General features: G+C 47.0%; 2 protein-coding genes across 6 annotated transcripts in view; one reads left to right on the top strand and one right to left on the bottom strand.

Annotated features, from left to right (window-relative positions):
• Rap1gds1 (Rap1 GTPase-GDP dissociation stimulator 1) overlaps positions 1 to 16,547 on the bottom strand; it is a 575,856-nt gene that overhangs the window by 413,193 nt on the left and 146,116 nt on the right. The gene's annotated exons all lie outside the window — the stretch shown is intronic.
• The window catches only part of Tspan5 (tetraspanin 5), a 162,909-nt gene that overhangs the window by 143,718 nt on the left and 2,644 nt on the right, over positions 1 to 16,547 (top strand). Inside the window, exons 3-7 of the mRNA XM_050121770.1 lie at positions 5,141 to 5,287; positions 8,679 to 8,849; positions 11,289 to 11,414; positions 13,408 to 13,455; positions 13,561 to 13,677. Coding sequence (XP_049977727.1) covers positions 5,141 to 5,287; positions 8,679 to 8,849; positions 11,289 to 11,414; positions 13,408 to 13,455; positions 13,561 to 13,677 — 609 coding nt within the window. The remainder of the gene's footprint in view (positions 1 to 5,140; positions 5,288 to 8,678; positions 8,850 to 11,288; positions 11,415 to 13,407; positions 13,456 to 13,560; positions 13,678 to 16,547) is intronic.

The following is a 16,547-nucleotide window of genomic DNA, read 5'->3' as shown; positions in this document are numbered from 1 at the left end:
AAAATAAATTCAAATCAAGTCCTTAAGGAGCTCAATAGATTGAACATAGCTCGACATAATGAAGACTATATGTAGTAAACATTTACCCAACATTATACTAAATGGAGAAAAGCTCAGTGCAGTTCCCGTGACATCAGGAACAAGATAGGGGCATCTACCTTTTGCACTCTGGGGTTTGGTGGGTATGCGCATACTGTGAGTAGTGTACATATGCAGATACCAGAGGTTGAAGTTGCCTCTCTCTGTTTTCCACCTTAGTCTTCAGGCTAGGGTGCCCCACTAAACTTGCAGCTTATCCTTGCATGGCAGAGAGCTCCAGTCCTTGTGCTTGCCTGGCAACCCCTTCTCCCCTGAGCCATCTCCTCAGACTCCGCCCCCAGCGCTTTTCTCACTCTGATGAAATATGGCACTTAAAGTCTTAGCCAGAGCAGTAAGTTAAGATAGGAAAATAAAAGAGGCACAGATGGGAGGAACAATCAGTTCTCATATTTGCAGCTGATATCATTGATACATAGACACTCTAAGACCAGAGAACTCCACCAGAAAACTCAAAGCCATTATCACTTCCATCAGAATAACACGCAGAATTCACATACAAAAGGCAGCCTTCCTATATACCAGTGACAAATGTACTCAGGAAGTAAACAGCCCCGATCACACTTGCCTGAAGAAAGACCTTGGAACACACCTAACCAAGGACGTGAAAGACCTCTACAATGAAAACTGGGAAACCGTGGAGGAAGATAGGAAAACGTCCCACGCTCAGGGACTGGGAACTTTCATACTGTGAAAATGACTATGTTCCCAGAAGCAAACTACAAATTCCGTTCATTCCCCATCAGAATTGCAATGTCATTTTTCACGGAAATAGAAAAATCTTCAATTCATAGGGAAGTACAAAGGACCCCTGGTAGACAAAGCCATCCTGAGACAAAAGGACAATGGCAAGTTGATTGGTAGTGTGTCTCGGGGACGGCAGAGCTAAAGTAACAAAGCAGCATGGAACTGGTCCAGAAGCAGCCATCGAGATCAGCCGCACGGGGTGGAAGATCTAGTTGTCAACGCGTGCAGTTACAGCTGCCTGAAATAAAGTTTTCACAAGACTTTAAGAATATACATTGGAGGGGCTGCAGAGATGGCTCAGTGGTTAAGAGCACTGGCTGCTCTTCCAGAGGTCCTGAGTTCAATTCCCAGCAACCACATGGTGGCTCACAATCATCCATAATGAGATCTGGTGCCCTCTTCTGATGTGCGGGCGTACATGGAGCCAGGATGTTGTATACATAATAAATATATAAATAAATCTTAAAAAAAGAATATACAATGGAGAAAAGAGTCTTTTTAACACACGATGGTAGAAAAACTGGATATCCACAGGTAGAGGAATGAAACAAGAGCCTTATCTATTGCTGTACACCAAGCTCAACTCCAGATGGACCCATGACCTTAGCATAAGCGGTGAAAACTCTGAAGCCAGTAGGGAGGATGTTTCCAGGTATTGGCATGGGGGCTGGAGAGGTGCCTGGTGGTGACGACCACTTGCTGTCCTCTCCCAGAGGACTGGGGTTTGGTTCCCAGTACCCCCGTTTGGCTGCTCATAGCTGCCTGTGTGGCTCCCCCTCCAAGGGCTCTGACACCTCTTCTGGCTTCCTCCGGTACCTGCGCACAGGTGTGCGAATACACACACGTAAATAAAAAATCTCAAAACTCTGCTGGCATTGGCAGGAACTTCATGACTAGGACTCATAAGGCAGTTGATAAATGTGATTTCAGGAAATGAAAAGCTTCTGCCTAGCAAAGGAAACAGCCCAGTGAGACAACAAAATGGAGGAAAATCTTTGCTATCTGACAGAGAATTGATATCTAGAATATACAAAGAGAGAAAAAATACCAAAGGAACCAAACAGTAAATGGGCTTTTGAACAGACAGTTACCAGAAGAGGAAATACAAATGGCCAATAAACATGAAAAATTGTTCAGTTAGCCATCAGAGAAATGCAGATAAAAACAACGTTCAGATCCCGTCTCACCCCAGTCGGAATAGCAGTTATTAAAACAACAACATCGAACAGTGGTTTAGATGTGAATGGAAGAGAACCCAGAGGTACTGCTGGGGGGATGGGAACTAGTCAGGTCACTATGGAAATCAGTGTGGAGTTTCCTCAGAAGACACAAGATAGGCCCACCGTATGACCTGAATATATACCACTCCTGGATATTTACTCAGAAGACTCCAGTTCACATAGGACAGAAACACTGACACATCAATGTTTGTTACAGTTCTGTTCTCCATAGCTAAGCTGTGGTACCTAAGTGTCCATCAGTGTAGGAATGGATAAAGGAAATGCAATGTGTACACACCAGGAATTGTGTTCAGCCATGAAGAAGAATGAAGTTGTCGTTTGAGGGAAATGAGTGATGGAGACCATCGTGTTAAGCAAATGAAGTTGTCCTTAGGATGACAGATCCTGTTTCTCTCTCGCTTATGGGTACTAGGCGTTAGAGATACATAAAATCATGTCTAGGGGAATTCAGAGGGCTAAAGGAAGTGGGGAGAGCCAGGAAGGGGAGGTTAGCAAGATTGGGAGTGTGGCAGTATTCTGTTCAAAGTACACTGTATAGTTACAAGTACATACTTGCCTTATATAACTAAATTAAAAAACAAAACAGCAAAACTAATGAGGCTGGGAAGATGCCTTAGTCTGTAGGACGCTTGGTGTACAAGCACGAGGACCTGACTTCCATCCTCACCATCCGTGTGAAAAGCTGACTGTGATGGCTCGTGCATGTCATCCAGGACTGGAGAGGCAGACAGACGTTTTCTTAGGCAAGCTAGGCTAATTAGAGAGCCTCAAACTCCAGTGAGAAATTCTGGCTCAAAAAGAGAAACAAAATTAAAAAATAAACCACAGAATGGTGCCTGAAGAATGACACCCAAGGTTACCCTCTGGTGTACACACACACACGCACACTGCACATATGCATGCACACATGCATGCACACACACTGCACTTATGCACGTGTGCACACCCACTGAAAATGCTTAATAAATGTAAAGTTGCTGAAAAGGAATGATAAATACCCAAGGTAATATGCTAGTTACTTCTGTCTGATTCTCGGGCACTGTAACCACCTATGGCAATGTTACATTGTCCTCCAAAGTAACGTGTACAATTACTTTGTATCAATTTAAAAAAATTAAGTTGTAAGGAAAGGGAAGCATGTTCCTTTTCCCTTGCACCTTGCTGCTTTGTCTTTGATATCAAGTAGATCAGGTCTACTTCTCCCATAATGAACTTTTCAAAGTGTATTGTGTGCACTCCAAGCCTGCTTGGCCACTGATGAACGAGGCCAAACATGAAGACTTTAACTGCCATGGCCAGTCCAGAGGCATTAACTTCCAACACTGGGGCCTTAACTCCATTGCCTGCTTTCTGTTTGACGTCTCTAGCGACAGTTTATTTTTCATCATTTGTGTAAGTACAGATTTGTTGTGGTGTTTCTGTGTTTTTTGTCTGGATTTTCCCTCCTAGGGTGAATGTCCAAATCCTCAGCTTAAACACATGACTAGATGTGTCCATGGGTCTGCACAGTCACCAGAAGGATGCAGCTGCTACGCCACATCCTTGTGCACACACCCTCATCACCCCTGCTCTGAAACTGCCCACCTTTCCTTAGTGACTTTATTTAAAGCCCTCGACATTTCTGCTAAGGTCAAGCTTCACAGTTGAGTGTCGTAATTTCTCTTCAAACACACTCTGTTGTCCTCACTTTGATACTCCTAAAAGGAAACAACCCAAAAACCCCTAAAATGCTGTTCCTAGAATGTTTGAACCATTTTCAGGTGGGTTGAAAGTTAAAAACTCCTGCAGTCAGGTTTGAACAGCACTGCCTGGGAAGCGCTTGCAGGCAAACGCCTGGCCGGGCCCGTTCAGCCGGAAAGTGCTGAGACAGACATCTGCTCCCGGTCTAAAATAACCCGTGACCTTCAGCCCGTCACCAAACTGCTCCGACTTACATTTTCCTCATCCAAAATCGGATGCATCAGCCTGTTCCAGGTTGGTGGCAGTGCTGTGTGGACAGATATTCAATACCTGTTTTCGGTTGTATCACAAACAATACTGCGGTTGTCTATAGGTATTTTGATTTGAAGAGTTGAAAAAAAAATGTAATAGGAGAATAAGATATTGGTGGTTCTGGGTATTTCAGACTTTGGGTTGGTTCCAAACACGCTGTCAGTAGGCTCCATAGGACCCAATCTAAGTATGCCCATCCCATGTTACAGAAATGGTCTCATAATTTCTGGCCGGTTTCCGTGTGTTCTCAGACTCCAGAATGGAGTTCTTTTTGATGGGTATTGTTTGTGGGAAAACATGACTTTAGATTCTTTATATAATCTAAGGGTAGACGAGGAAAGGAGTAAGGGGACGACTTGTCTTTTTTTTTGAGTCTCCACCTCTGAAGCGAACACCTCCAAAAGCTAACAGAGAGCACTTGAGTGCAGAGCACATACGTGGACCTCTGGGACCTGACCTGATGGGACTGCTGCCCACAAGGCTCAAGGGTGGATTCTGGGGGATGGCTTTTCCCCGGGAAGCCTTGGGCGCTTAGGGCCAAGCCTGCAAAGTTCATTTTCAAGCTGCTAGCTCCACCTCGCCCCCGTATTTCTAGAGATATGCCTAGGGGGTCCGATTGTCCCTGGGAGGCTTTTAATGGTTGCTCTTTCTGTTCCCGGGGTATATTTGTTGTTACATCCACTTTTTACTCAAAAACCGTATGTATTTAAGGGTGCTGAAGCAAGGGGATCATCTACACTTCCGGCATCCGGGGCCTGACGACGGTACTTTAGTTACTGTGCAGTTCTTTATTGTTTTACCAAAAACATAAACAGTTGATCTTGTAGAGAAATCTGTTTCTCTCCCTCCTCCCTTTCCTTCAGTTTTTCCCTTCTTACTTTCCTTTCCCTTCTCCCCTCCCCCCCGTATTCTCTTCCCCTGCGTGGTCCCTTACCAATCATTCCAAACACAGATGCCTGCCAAACGTTTTCTTTGAGAGGGGACAAGCAAGTGAACCAACCCTCTCACTTGTTGGCAGTTCGGCCCCGGCTTCTGACTCCTCGTGTCTTCTCTTTCTCTCCCAGGGTGTCCTCTCCAACATCTCGTCCATCACTGACCTCGGTGGCTTTGACCCCGTCTGGCTCTTCCTCGTGGTGGGAGGCGTGATGTTCATTCTGGGGTTTGCAGGGTGCATCGGAGCGCTTCGGGAAAACACCTTTCTCCTCAAATTCGTAAGTATTGCCGATTCCGCTCTCGGTTTGCGTTCCAGGCTCTTACATCAAGAGGACACTCTTAACTACGGGCAAGATGGTAGGCGTACCACAGGCCTAGGCAAAAAAAAAATATGGCCCATTTTTATTTCAAGAGGGCTGCCTTCCGCCCCTGCCCTAGGTGTTCCTCTTTGGCAGTGTAGTTACTAGCCAGCCTTGCCGTGCATGGAGGCTTTGTACGTATGTGCAGCAGAATTGTCTCCAATCCCTAAGTAGCCTTAGGAAGGAATGAGGTGTGTAGGGGTGTGTATTGTGTGTGTGAGAGCACACACATGTAGGCGGTGGGTATTGTACACAGAAAGCTGTGCACATAATGGTCTAGGAAAACGAGGCCTGGCCCAGCTTCTCCAGCTTCCCAGCTTGCGTAGTTTGGATAAACGTGAAGATAGGGTCAAGGTGAAACAGAGCGGCACCTTTTGGCTACTTTACAGCGTGTGACTGCTGTATTTGTAGAGTAGGAACTTTAGCCGGAGGGGCAAAGGTAGAGAATGAATACATAGGCCTTCCCTTTGGAGCTCCTTCCCAAGCAGAACATTGGCATATAGAACATATTTGTATCTTAAATAAGAATGGTAAATATGGCTACCTCTGTGTAACAGAAATACAGCTTCCTTGTCGAGCGATGCCCTCAAATGTAACTTTAAGCTGCTTTCTGCACTTTGGAGAATCAGGAGTTAGCCTACAGGGCCCACAGCCTGTCTGTTTCTGCCAGATATTTGTTATGGATTGAATTTGGCCTTGTTGTGTGTGGGGACTGGCATTCTAGTGTTTTCTGTAGGAAAAAAACACTCACTCTCCTCTCCAAAGTTAGAGGAGGGAAGATCAGAAGGACCTGCCTTCCTGCGACGAGGAGGACAAGGAAGTTTCCAGAGAGCAGCTTTGTATGATGCTGCCTGTTGTTACAGCCGTTCGCACCCCTGCGGACACATCTAGCATCATTTTCACTTCAGTCCAAAGCCCGTCCTAGAACTGGTCTGGACAGCCACATGTCAGCTGTATTGTCCCCCAGCATCTTTTCAACTGAGCATCTCTAAGAGGAGACTTGCCGTTCCAATCCTAGGGTAGCCCATTTCTAACTGAGGCAGTTCCTGCTCCCTGAGAGTCCTGGTGGATGTTTCCCAGAATCTTTTTATGTGGCTCACTCCAAGAGGGAAGACCTTGGGGTCCTTGGTCTCAGACATAGTTTAATGAGGAGTGAACTCCCCCCCCCCCCCGCGGTGGGAGTGGCTAGTTCCCCATGGTTCTAGCTGCCTTATCTCCCAGATTGACTCTTTTCTACACAGGCACACAAAGAAGCTGTGTGATCCTGCCTCTCCCCCCCTTCCTCCGCCCCTTTCTTCTTTGAGTCAAGGACCTATGGAGTCCCTTCAAGGAATCTTTGTCTGTAATCATGACCTGCCAGTGTTCTTGGTATGAGGCATCTCTACGTGCCAACCTGGCTTCACTCAGCTTTCCTGGAACCCATGACCTTCCCCCCACGACTTAACCATTGAAACCCCCGTGCTCTCAAATATGGTTCCCTTGAGCATGACTTTATTTACTATAGCAACGGCCTTCCTAAAGTCTCATAGTACATATGGAAAGAGTCATGCTCTTAACTGTACATCTTGGAGAATATTTGAATGGCTTCTATTTAGTATTAACAGTAGAAACTGGCCTAGAATTCTGAGCAGGAGCTATAAGATAAGTAGGAAATAATGTCGCCATGCCTCCAAACGACCTCAAAGGTCATATTGTCCTAAGAACAGGAAAATTGCTGGGGGAAACCCAAGGGGTAAGACTGTGAAATAGAAGTGGTCTTTCGTGGCTTGCTGATGCCCTCACATGAAGCTTCAGGTCCATTTCTGCACCTTTGAAATGGGGGGGTGGGGGAGCTCACAGAGCCAGGCATGAAGGTCTCTGCCAAATATTGATATGAATTGGGTTTGGACTCAGTATCTGATGTGTATATTACATAACTTGAGAGACTTTACCAGGGCAGCTGGGAAGTGAACCCGCCTAACTCTTGTGGAGGTGAGAACAGAAATCTCAAGTCTTTGCAGCTGTCAGCTGTTTCTCACGCATGCCAGTTTGGGTTTTATTCCTTCTGTGGTGTGGGGCCTTTATGTGCCCATGTTTGGGGTGGTGCCATGTACAGGGAAGAAGGTTTTATATGAAGAAGAGGGCCCGGAACATACTTGCTAATTTTTTTTTCTTTTCTAAGGAAAACAATTGGAAATTGTTGGTACCACTGATAATTGAGAACTTTACATTTTATTTCCATTGAACTCACTGAGGGCAGATAGATAAAGGGCTGCTCAGTGGGAGCCTGACAGTGGAGCCTGTGCCTTAGCGTCCTAGCGTTGGTCAGACACTAGTTTTGTCCTGGCCCCCATAAAGACACACTTGTAGCCGTGAAGAGAATGGCCATACCCCACCGTCCACCTGGCATGCCCTCGTGATTCACCTCAAGATGACAGAACAGTCAGAGGAGGGTAAAGATGCAGGAGGAGGGAGGTGTGGAGGGACTGGTGGGTGGCGCGGCAGTCGGATGACTAAAATGAGATGCTGCAGTATTTAATGGAAGGGAAATTTCCCCAGGGCTCTGAGCACTTTCCCCAGGGCCTCATGCTTCCTAACCTTATGCCGTGTTACCAGCCTTAGCCAGAAGTCTCCTTTTGATTGTATTGTGGCGTTATTTAAAGTGTTTCCTGAGGCCGCTGCTTCCCAGACAGGAGGCAAGAGCAGCTAGTGTTCCTGAGAACGCCCTTAACCCACGGTTTCATTTTCACGGCTGGAAATTGTTAGCGTGTCAGTCCCCCCCCCCCACTTCCTCTCTGACCTCTTTCACACCAACAGATCTGTTTCACACCGTGTCGGAGGCGCGAGGAGGAATTAGATCAGTGGATCCGGCACGGGATAATGGAGTGCACGTGGAATCCAGCCACGGCAGCAGATGACAGGCGGCTGTAAACCATGGGATAGTCTACCTTTTAAGTTAGGCAAAGGGCTTCCTAGAGGTCAGGCAGAACGTTGTTCATACGTCTGGCAGTACATTAATCACAAGCAGTTCATTAGGCCTTAATGTGGGTCTAATGAGAAATTCCTATGACTCATGTTTGATTTGGGCTTTGTTGGTTAATTATCAGATGGAACACCAGAGACCAAAATGTGATTAGGAGCTGATCTTTAATTTTTGAAAGTCGTTTCTTGAAGTGTAATAGTTCATTAGCAGACCTTAAGAAACAGAAGGCTCCCGTTTGGAGATGTGCCCCAGTTGAGGGCAAGTACAGTCCTTCCCGGAGCGGAGCCCCTAACTCCGCGTGGGCTGACCCCTGTGACCATTGCCTGTTGTGTGTTTCTTTCCTCGTAGTTTTCTGTGTTCCTGGGGATTATTTTCTTCCTGGAGCTCACTGCTGGGGTGCTGGCGTTTGTTTTCAAAGACTGGATCAAAGACCAGCTGTATTTCTTTATTAACAACAACATCAGGGCTTACCGAGACGACATTGACTTGCAGAACCTCATAGACTTCACCCAGGAGTATGTAAGTGCAAGCGCCCCTTCCCCTCCCGTGGAAACGGCTTCCCGCAAGGGGGACGCCCATAATGCCTTTCGTGTCTTTGCCAGCCGGAGATGTCCGGCGGACTTTGCTGCCTACCTTCCGGTTGTTGTTTGCGAGCTTGTTCCTCTTGCTCCACAGTTCATATTTGTATCCCACACAGAAGCCTTCTAATTCCACTTGTCTCAACTTGGGTTAAGGTAGCAGAAGAAAGACATAACTCTCAAGCGAAAAGGTGATCACCATGGCTGTACCCTTGTCAGCCACTGGAGAAAATAGCTTTTCCGTGTGTTCAAAGTTCTGTTCAACTAAATATGAATTTTCCGTGTTCCTTCCCCTACAGCTCACAATAACTAATGGTATTTGTTCATAAAGCTGCTCAAATGTACCTATCCAGCTACCCCATGTATGCAGTCCTAACCAAACGTTAGAGATCTGTAAGCCTGCTGGCTTCTAACAAATGAAATAAGAGGGCCCCCCTCTCCTGCCACACAGGTGTCTGAACATGACTGTGTGACTGGCTGCTCCCCTCCTGCCCACAGACCAGGCAGATGTCACTCCCAATGCAAAGTGTGACAGACAAGGAGCCAAGGGACACACAGTCTCATTGACTTTGTACTAGCAAAAGCTTGAATTCGTTCCGTGATAGTCAAATGAGAGAAGAAAACGTGAGCTATTGTCTACTTTCCCTGGCTATTTGAACATGATGCGCATGGTCTCATAGTGGCCCCAGGATGTTATTGTCCTGCAGATCAGCAGGCCCTCCCACACCTCCAGTGGAGCAATAGGAGTAAGCCAAGCAAACTTAGTCAGTGGTGTTAGTGGCATTAGGGTTTAGGGCAATATCAGGGGCCACACAGAGGTGCGGTGGACCAAGGTCTTGCTTTGAGTTGGAAATGTTGAACTGGGTGACCCTTACCTTGGAGAAGGCAGTTCGCTTCAGCATCCAGTGGGGGTTTAGGACGGCGACCCTTCTCAGGGTGCTCAGCACTCGTTGAGGTCTACAGCAGGCTGTCCTTGGGTATGAGATGCAGCCCCGTTCACCCCAGCAGACCATCGCTGGTGTTAGGTCTTGCAGAATGCAAGCTCACAGCTTCCCAGCCAGTGTCCCTGAGAAGTTTGCAGGACAGAGCTGATTGGGCTTCATTCACAGGGAAACCTGTGGTGCCCAAGCCCAAGGAGCAGCAGGGCCTGCAGAGCGTGTGTTCACACGTGTTCCTCGCATGCCACCTGCTCTGCTCAACAACTATGCTGTTTCATGTGACTCTTGCCGTTTGTTCTGGAGTTAAATGTTTCGACATAGCTATTGGTCACCAATGCCCTAACGTGGCCAAGGGTTGTTTTAGTTTAACTTAAGAAGCCAGGGTAGTCCAGAACAAGGAGGTAGTAGGTGGGTTATAGCCAGCCATAATCAGTCACTGAATGGAATGAACATCTTGGTTATTTTATATTTTAATTAGCTGATTGACTTTGTAAAGATGAATATATAAAAATATGTTCTTTAGGGCTGGAGAGATGGCTCAGAGGTTAAGAGTATTGACTGCTCTTCCAGAGGTCCCGAGTTCAATTCCCAGCAACCACATGGTGGCTCACAGCCATCTGTAATGAGATCTGGTGCCCTCTTCTGGCCAGCAAGCATACAAACAGAACACTGTATATATAATAAATAAACATTTTTTTTTAAAAAAAGAAAAAAATTCTTAAAAATAAAAAAAGAGTCTGGAGGGATGTCTCAGCAGTTAAAAGCTCTGACTGCTCTTCCAGAGGACCCAGATTCCATTCCCAGTATCCATATGGCAACTCTCAACTCTCTGTAGCTCCAGTTCCAGGGCTTCTGACTCCCTCACACAGACACACATGCAGGCAAAACACCAATGAATATAAAATAATAAAAAATAAATTATTAAAACATGAAATAGATTCAGCATAGAGACCAAGATAATGAAAAATGAACCCTCCAAGGTTGTACAAAGATAAGAGTTTATTTACTCTGTTTTTTGTTTGGTTGGTTTGTTTTTGCTTTTGTCGTTGTGGGGCTTGGACCCGAGGCCTCGCCACGTTTGACCACTGTGCCACTGGATATCAGCCATGTGTCGTGTCGTGAAGCGGCAAGAGTCCTGGTGTGTGCACTGTCAGAACCGAAGTGTCTGACACTCACCTGATGTCACTTACACTCGGTGACACTGTTTAAGAACCATTAAAATAAGATCAGATCCTCAAGCCCAACCAAGTTGCCTCATTAGTTGTCGCCAGTGTTGCTAATGTTTTATTTTTCCTTCTAGAACGTTCTTGTGTGTCCCTCTAGAATGTGGCCAAGCCAAATAGACCTTGAGGCCCCGGGGCTGGGTGTCAGGGGGGTGGAGCGCAGGTGGCTGGTCACCTCGGAGCCTAGACGATCTTCTAACTCTCTCCTGTTTGCTCTAGTGGCAGTGCTGTGGGGCTTTTGGAGCTGATGATTGGAACCTAAATATTTACTTCAATTGCACAGATTCCAATGCAAGCCGAGAGCGATGCGGTGTGCCCTTCTCCTGCTGCACTAAAGACCCCGCGGTAAGAGCGCCGAGCCCACGGTGGCTGCTCTGCGCCTGCGCCTGCGCTCACTACGGGCGTGGGTGACAGCAAAGGGATTTTGTCCCCTATCTCTTTTCACAGGCTCATGCTGATTGTAGCTCCTCCATGGGGGTGCTGTGCCTCAGGCTTCCCAGTCAAGACAGGGTGGCTGGTATTCATTTAGCCAGTGTGTTTGCATTTGTTCCTATTCTGAGCCTTGGTGTGTGTTGGCTCATGGGAGGTCAAAAAAGGGGGTCCCTTTCTTGGGTGGGGAAAAAAAAACCCACGGCATGTGGCGTACAAGTGACTTCTCCCGAATCACAGTGCTGACAGGCGACAGAGATGGGTGCCTGACCCAGGCAGGCTGCCTCTGTCAGTTGTCTCCCCTTCATGAGAATGTGGGGCTCCCAGGTGAGCCGTCTGCAGTAGCTTGGGTTTATTAAGCTGTTCTTCTCATGTGACTTCCTGGAAGGGAATTAGGAGTAAGAGGAGAGACTGCGACCTGACAGGATGGAGATGCTGGGAGTGCTCCTTAGGGAGTCACAGTGGCCCAGAGTGTGGCATAAGATGGCAGCAGCGGATGCCACTTTTGTTACTTTAAAAAGGAAACATAGAACCCACTCAGAAGTCACTCCTTTTTACTACATGTCATGTTGCGTGCATGGTTTGTAGAATAAAAAACAAACAACAACAACAAATGAACCTTCTAAGCCAGATGGTGGTGGCACAGGTCTTTAATCCTAACACTTGGGAGGCAGAGGCAGGTGGATCTCTGTGAGTTCAAGACCAGCCTGGTCTACAAGAGCTAGTTCCAGGACAGGCTCCAAAGCTACAGAGAAACCAAAACAAAACAAAACAAAAAGGACCGTCTGTATTGTAAGTAAAAAGCCAGAACTGAGGGTCAGTGGGTTAGTGATACTTACTTGAGGAGTAGCTATTGCCTTTCTTGGACAAGCCTGCCCTTGCCACAGGAGTGCAGTGGGTGCAGACAGATTCCACAGGCTCCCCCTTGTGCAAGTTTGGAAGCTGGGGGATTCCTTCACAGAGCACAGCGGCCAGCATTTTTAGAGGGTTGAGCTGTTGGCCTTCTTGCAGGCTGAGCATCTGGAGGGCTGAGTATCAGTCTAAGAACTCTGCCACCCTGCCTGTGGTTCCCTTCCGGCCAGCCTGTCTTCCTCCCCTGAGGCGGGTCAATTAGCAGCAGGATGTCCAGCTTGAAGTCTGTGGATCCATTCAGGCAGCCTAGGCGCACACTGGCCAGCGTGCTCTGTGTTTTCTGTCACTGTCCGTGAGAAAAAATCGGAAGCGTCTCCAGGAGTCACTAGGCAACCGCAGATCCTCAGTAGGTCTGTCCTGTGCCGTGAACTCAGAGCTGATGAGGTTCATATCTGATCCCCGGAGGGGAAGAAGCAGCTAGCCCCCAGTATTTCCAACCAGATCCTGGAGATGTCAGGCTGCCTGTTCGACACATGGCCAGACAGTGTTTTGCTTTGTAATTAGTAACATAATCCTTTTTCATTAAAACAAACAAACAAAAAAAACTTTGACAGAATTTTATTGATTATAAGGGACAAGGACATATTTGGCGTGCATGAGACTTTTTTTTAAGTAGAAATCGTCAAAGAGCATAAAGATGGTCATTTTGTCCTTTAAGTTTGATTTTGGTCTATGTCTCCATTTTCCCCAAGCCTTGGAGCTTTCTGAGGTTTGGCAGTATTTTTAATCTTGATCCTCCCCCTACCCCCAGCATAATGGGCCTGCTATAGTCTCAGTTTTCCTCATCTCTAAGGCGGAGAATGTCTTTCTCCGCACTTCTGAAGTTGCTCTTGTAAGCGTGTGGCATTTGATGCACATGGCACGTTGAACACGGTGCAGTGGTCTGTGTGCCCTCATCGGGTTTCACCACCGACTCTGCAGGGGCTCCTGTTTATTAGTAGATAGGCTTTCTGTTGAAGACGAGGGAATTTCACTTTTCTCTTCCTTTCTTCCCCAGGAAGATGTCATCAACACTCAGTGTGGCTATGATGCCAGGCAAAAACCAGTAAGTGGAACCTGCCCCTGTGTCCTAGCGCCCAGCGTGTCTGGAGGAGCGTTTGCGCATGCGCGAGGCTGTATCTGTGACACTCTGCTCTCTTCCCTTGTAAAGGAAGTTGACCAACAGATTGTAATCTACACGAAAGGCTGCGTGCCGCAGTTTGAGAAGTGGCTACAGGACAATTTAACCATCGTGGCTGGTATTTTCATCGGCATCGCATTGCTGCAGGTAAGACGTGGGTCCTTGCTGGTAGAACTCAGACAGTGGTACCCAGAGACACCTCCTCAGGACAGGACGCTTGCTCAAGCTCCTCGGCGCCATAGCTTCCGTGACGTGCAGGCGGTCCTGGGAACAGACCGGAACTATTAGGTTTGTGTTTGTTGAAGGTCTGGTTCTAGATCCCGAAACACGTCAAGAAACCTTGCCTCCTTCTCCCTAGGAAGAGGTTGATGAGGTCACTCACTGGCATCCCATCGGTTTAGAGGGCTGCCTCGTGTCAGCTGGGGTAGACATGGCTGCTCAGAGTGGATCTCAGCAGGAAGGCTAAGGCTCTGGAGTTTCAGAAGTATGTGTTGTGTCTCTTGTCTCTCTGGACCAGCTTTCCAGAAGGCTGTCTCAGGAGCTTCCTATTGATGCGATAGTTTCTGCAGAGGGTCGCAAACGGGCACACACTGGAAGGGAATGAAAGAAGTCTGCAGTGAATAGAAAGGCACCCTGTGTTCACGGAGTATAAGACTCAGTATCACTCCAATGGCGTCCCTACTCCATGGCCTAGAGGTTCTGTGCAGTCCCCACCTCAGGTCCCACCTCCTCGTTCACAGTCATGGCCAAGCTGGGCCTGAAATGACATGGGAAAATAAGAACCAGAATAGCTAAATAAAACTGGAAAAGATCAGAAGATGAAGAATTCATGTTTCCTAATTAAAACTCGCTACAAAGTAGCAGGGTTCCAGACAGAACTTCTGTGAGCTTTGCTTTGATAAGGGACTCGAAACTATTCAGTGGGGGACGGAAAAAGGGTTTCCAGGGATGGAAAAACGGCTCCGTGGTTAAGAGCACTGGCTGCTCTTCCAGAGGACCAGGATTCAATTCCCAGCTCCCATATGATAACTAACAATTGTCTTTCAGTACAGGTCTATGGGATCTGATGGCCTTTTCTGGCCTCCATACACAACGGTGAGAATGTGGTATGCACGCATTCAGGGAAGCAAAACACCTATACACATTTAAAAAAAAAAACTTAAAAAAAAATCTTTTTCAAGCCGGGCGGTGGTGGCGCACGCCTTTAATCCCAGCACTCGGGAGGCAGAGGCAGGCGGATCTCTGTGAGTTCGAGACCAGCCTGGTCTACAGAGCTAGTTCCAGGACAGGCTCCAAAGCCACAGAGAAACCCTGTCTCGAAAAACAAAAAAAAAACAAAAACAAAAAAAAAATCTTTTTCAACAAATGGTGCAGAAATACTGATTTTTCTCTCTGGAAAAGACCGACTGTTAGATGCCTGTCTCATATCATATTTAAACATTAACTTAAAATAGATCAAAGACTCCAATGTAAGTGTAACATACTATATGCCCATAATGCACGCTATTAAAAAAGATTAAAGCGGGCCGGCCACTTCAGAGTGCACAGCCAGCGCAGCCTTCATAGACCTTGGTGTGAAAAGCAAACGAACAAAACTCTCCATATAAAAGCCAAAGTGATGAGACTCTAGAAGAAAATATGGTATAATTTGGTGATTTTTGTCTTGGACAGTTTCCTTAAAAGGGCATGATGGCAAAAATATAACCACCAAGTAAAATAGATAATGGACTTCACCAAAATATGAGACTTGTATGCAGAAAATGATGTCATTTAAGATTACTCACGTAATAGCAGAAAATATTTGCGAGTGGTTACCTGAAAGGGATCTCAATGCCTAGAATATATAACAGGGGCTTATGCCAAACATCTGGAAGAAAGGCCAGCCGGAGCTACCTTGCAAGACCTGGTTTAAAAGCGAACGGAGTATTTCAGTAGACACTTCTCCAGCAGAGATAGAATTGGCCTATTACATGAGAAAAGATGCCAACAGCATTTGTCATGAGAGAACTGCAAATCAAAACTATAGTGAGAAAACCATTGCACACCCACCGGGGTGGCCGTAATAAGAAAGATAATGGGTGTTCATGAGGATGGAAGATGGAGCGTTCACACACTTCTGGAGGGAGGAAACAAATGGCTCAGCTCTCTGGAAAATAAATACAGAGTTACTGTGTGACCCCAAATAGAACAACTGGCTGGACATGTCTTTGCAAGAGTCACCAGTGTCCTTCAGCGGCTTTTGGTCCCCCACCCCACCCCCACACTCCCCATCTTCACAGTGCCCTGGGAGCATCCCAGGATCTCACCATCCCCACCTGTGCCCCTATATCAGAACGATCCCCCACCCAGTCAGCCTGGAGCTCTGCCTCCTGTGTTTCCTGCCTCCCCCTGTGGCCTTGTTGATGGGGTTTGACACTCTCAGGAGGAGAGGGAGGACGAGACTGAGGAACTTATCACATCCAGACACAGTGAAGTGGCGGGGCCTTCAGAGAGAGCTGGCTGGGCAAGTGCAGCAGCTGGTGCATGGATCAGACAGGCTGCTCACCAACAAAACTGTTGCCTTCATGTGTGGCTTCGTTGAGGTTCATTACCTGAAAGGCAAGTGAAATCCATAGAAGGATTGGAAGGCCTCGTGACCCAGTTGAGCTCTAGACTTTCCCGTATACACGTGTGATTTCTCTGGTCACAAAGGCAGGGCAAACATGTTGAGGCTACCTCAACTTTCCGTATGCTGTACCGAGACGTTCACTTAAGTTCTTTAACTTGTGTCCTGTAAAGAAAATTGGTAGTTGGGTCATGAGGTTTTACAGCACTGTAATCAATACCTTGTAGAAGAAAGAAAGAGAGGTTTGTTTGGTCTCAGGGTTGAGAGGCTAGTGCCCAGCATGGTGAGGAAGGCATAGCGGCCAAAGCATCTTAGAGACAGAGAACACCTTCGTCACTGTCCTTAGCAACCCACTTCTGGTTGCTAAGCTACAGTCTCAATGTCCTAGAACCTCCCAAAACAGTGCCACTAG

This window comes from Alexandromys fortis, unplaced genomic scaffold (genome assembly GCF_014885135.2).
Source record: "Alexandromys fortis isolate MF-2015 unplaced genomic scaffold, M_Fortis_MF-2015_v1.1 scaffold_196, whole genome shotgun sequence".
NCBI classification, from domain to species: Eukaryota; Metazoa; Chordata; class Mammalia; order Rodentia; family Cricetidae; genus Alexandromys; species Alexandromys fortis.
This window is presented reverse-complemented; position numbering and strand designations above follow the sequence as displayed.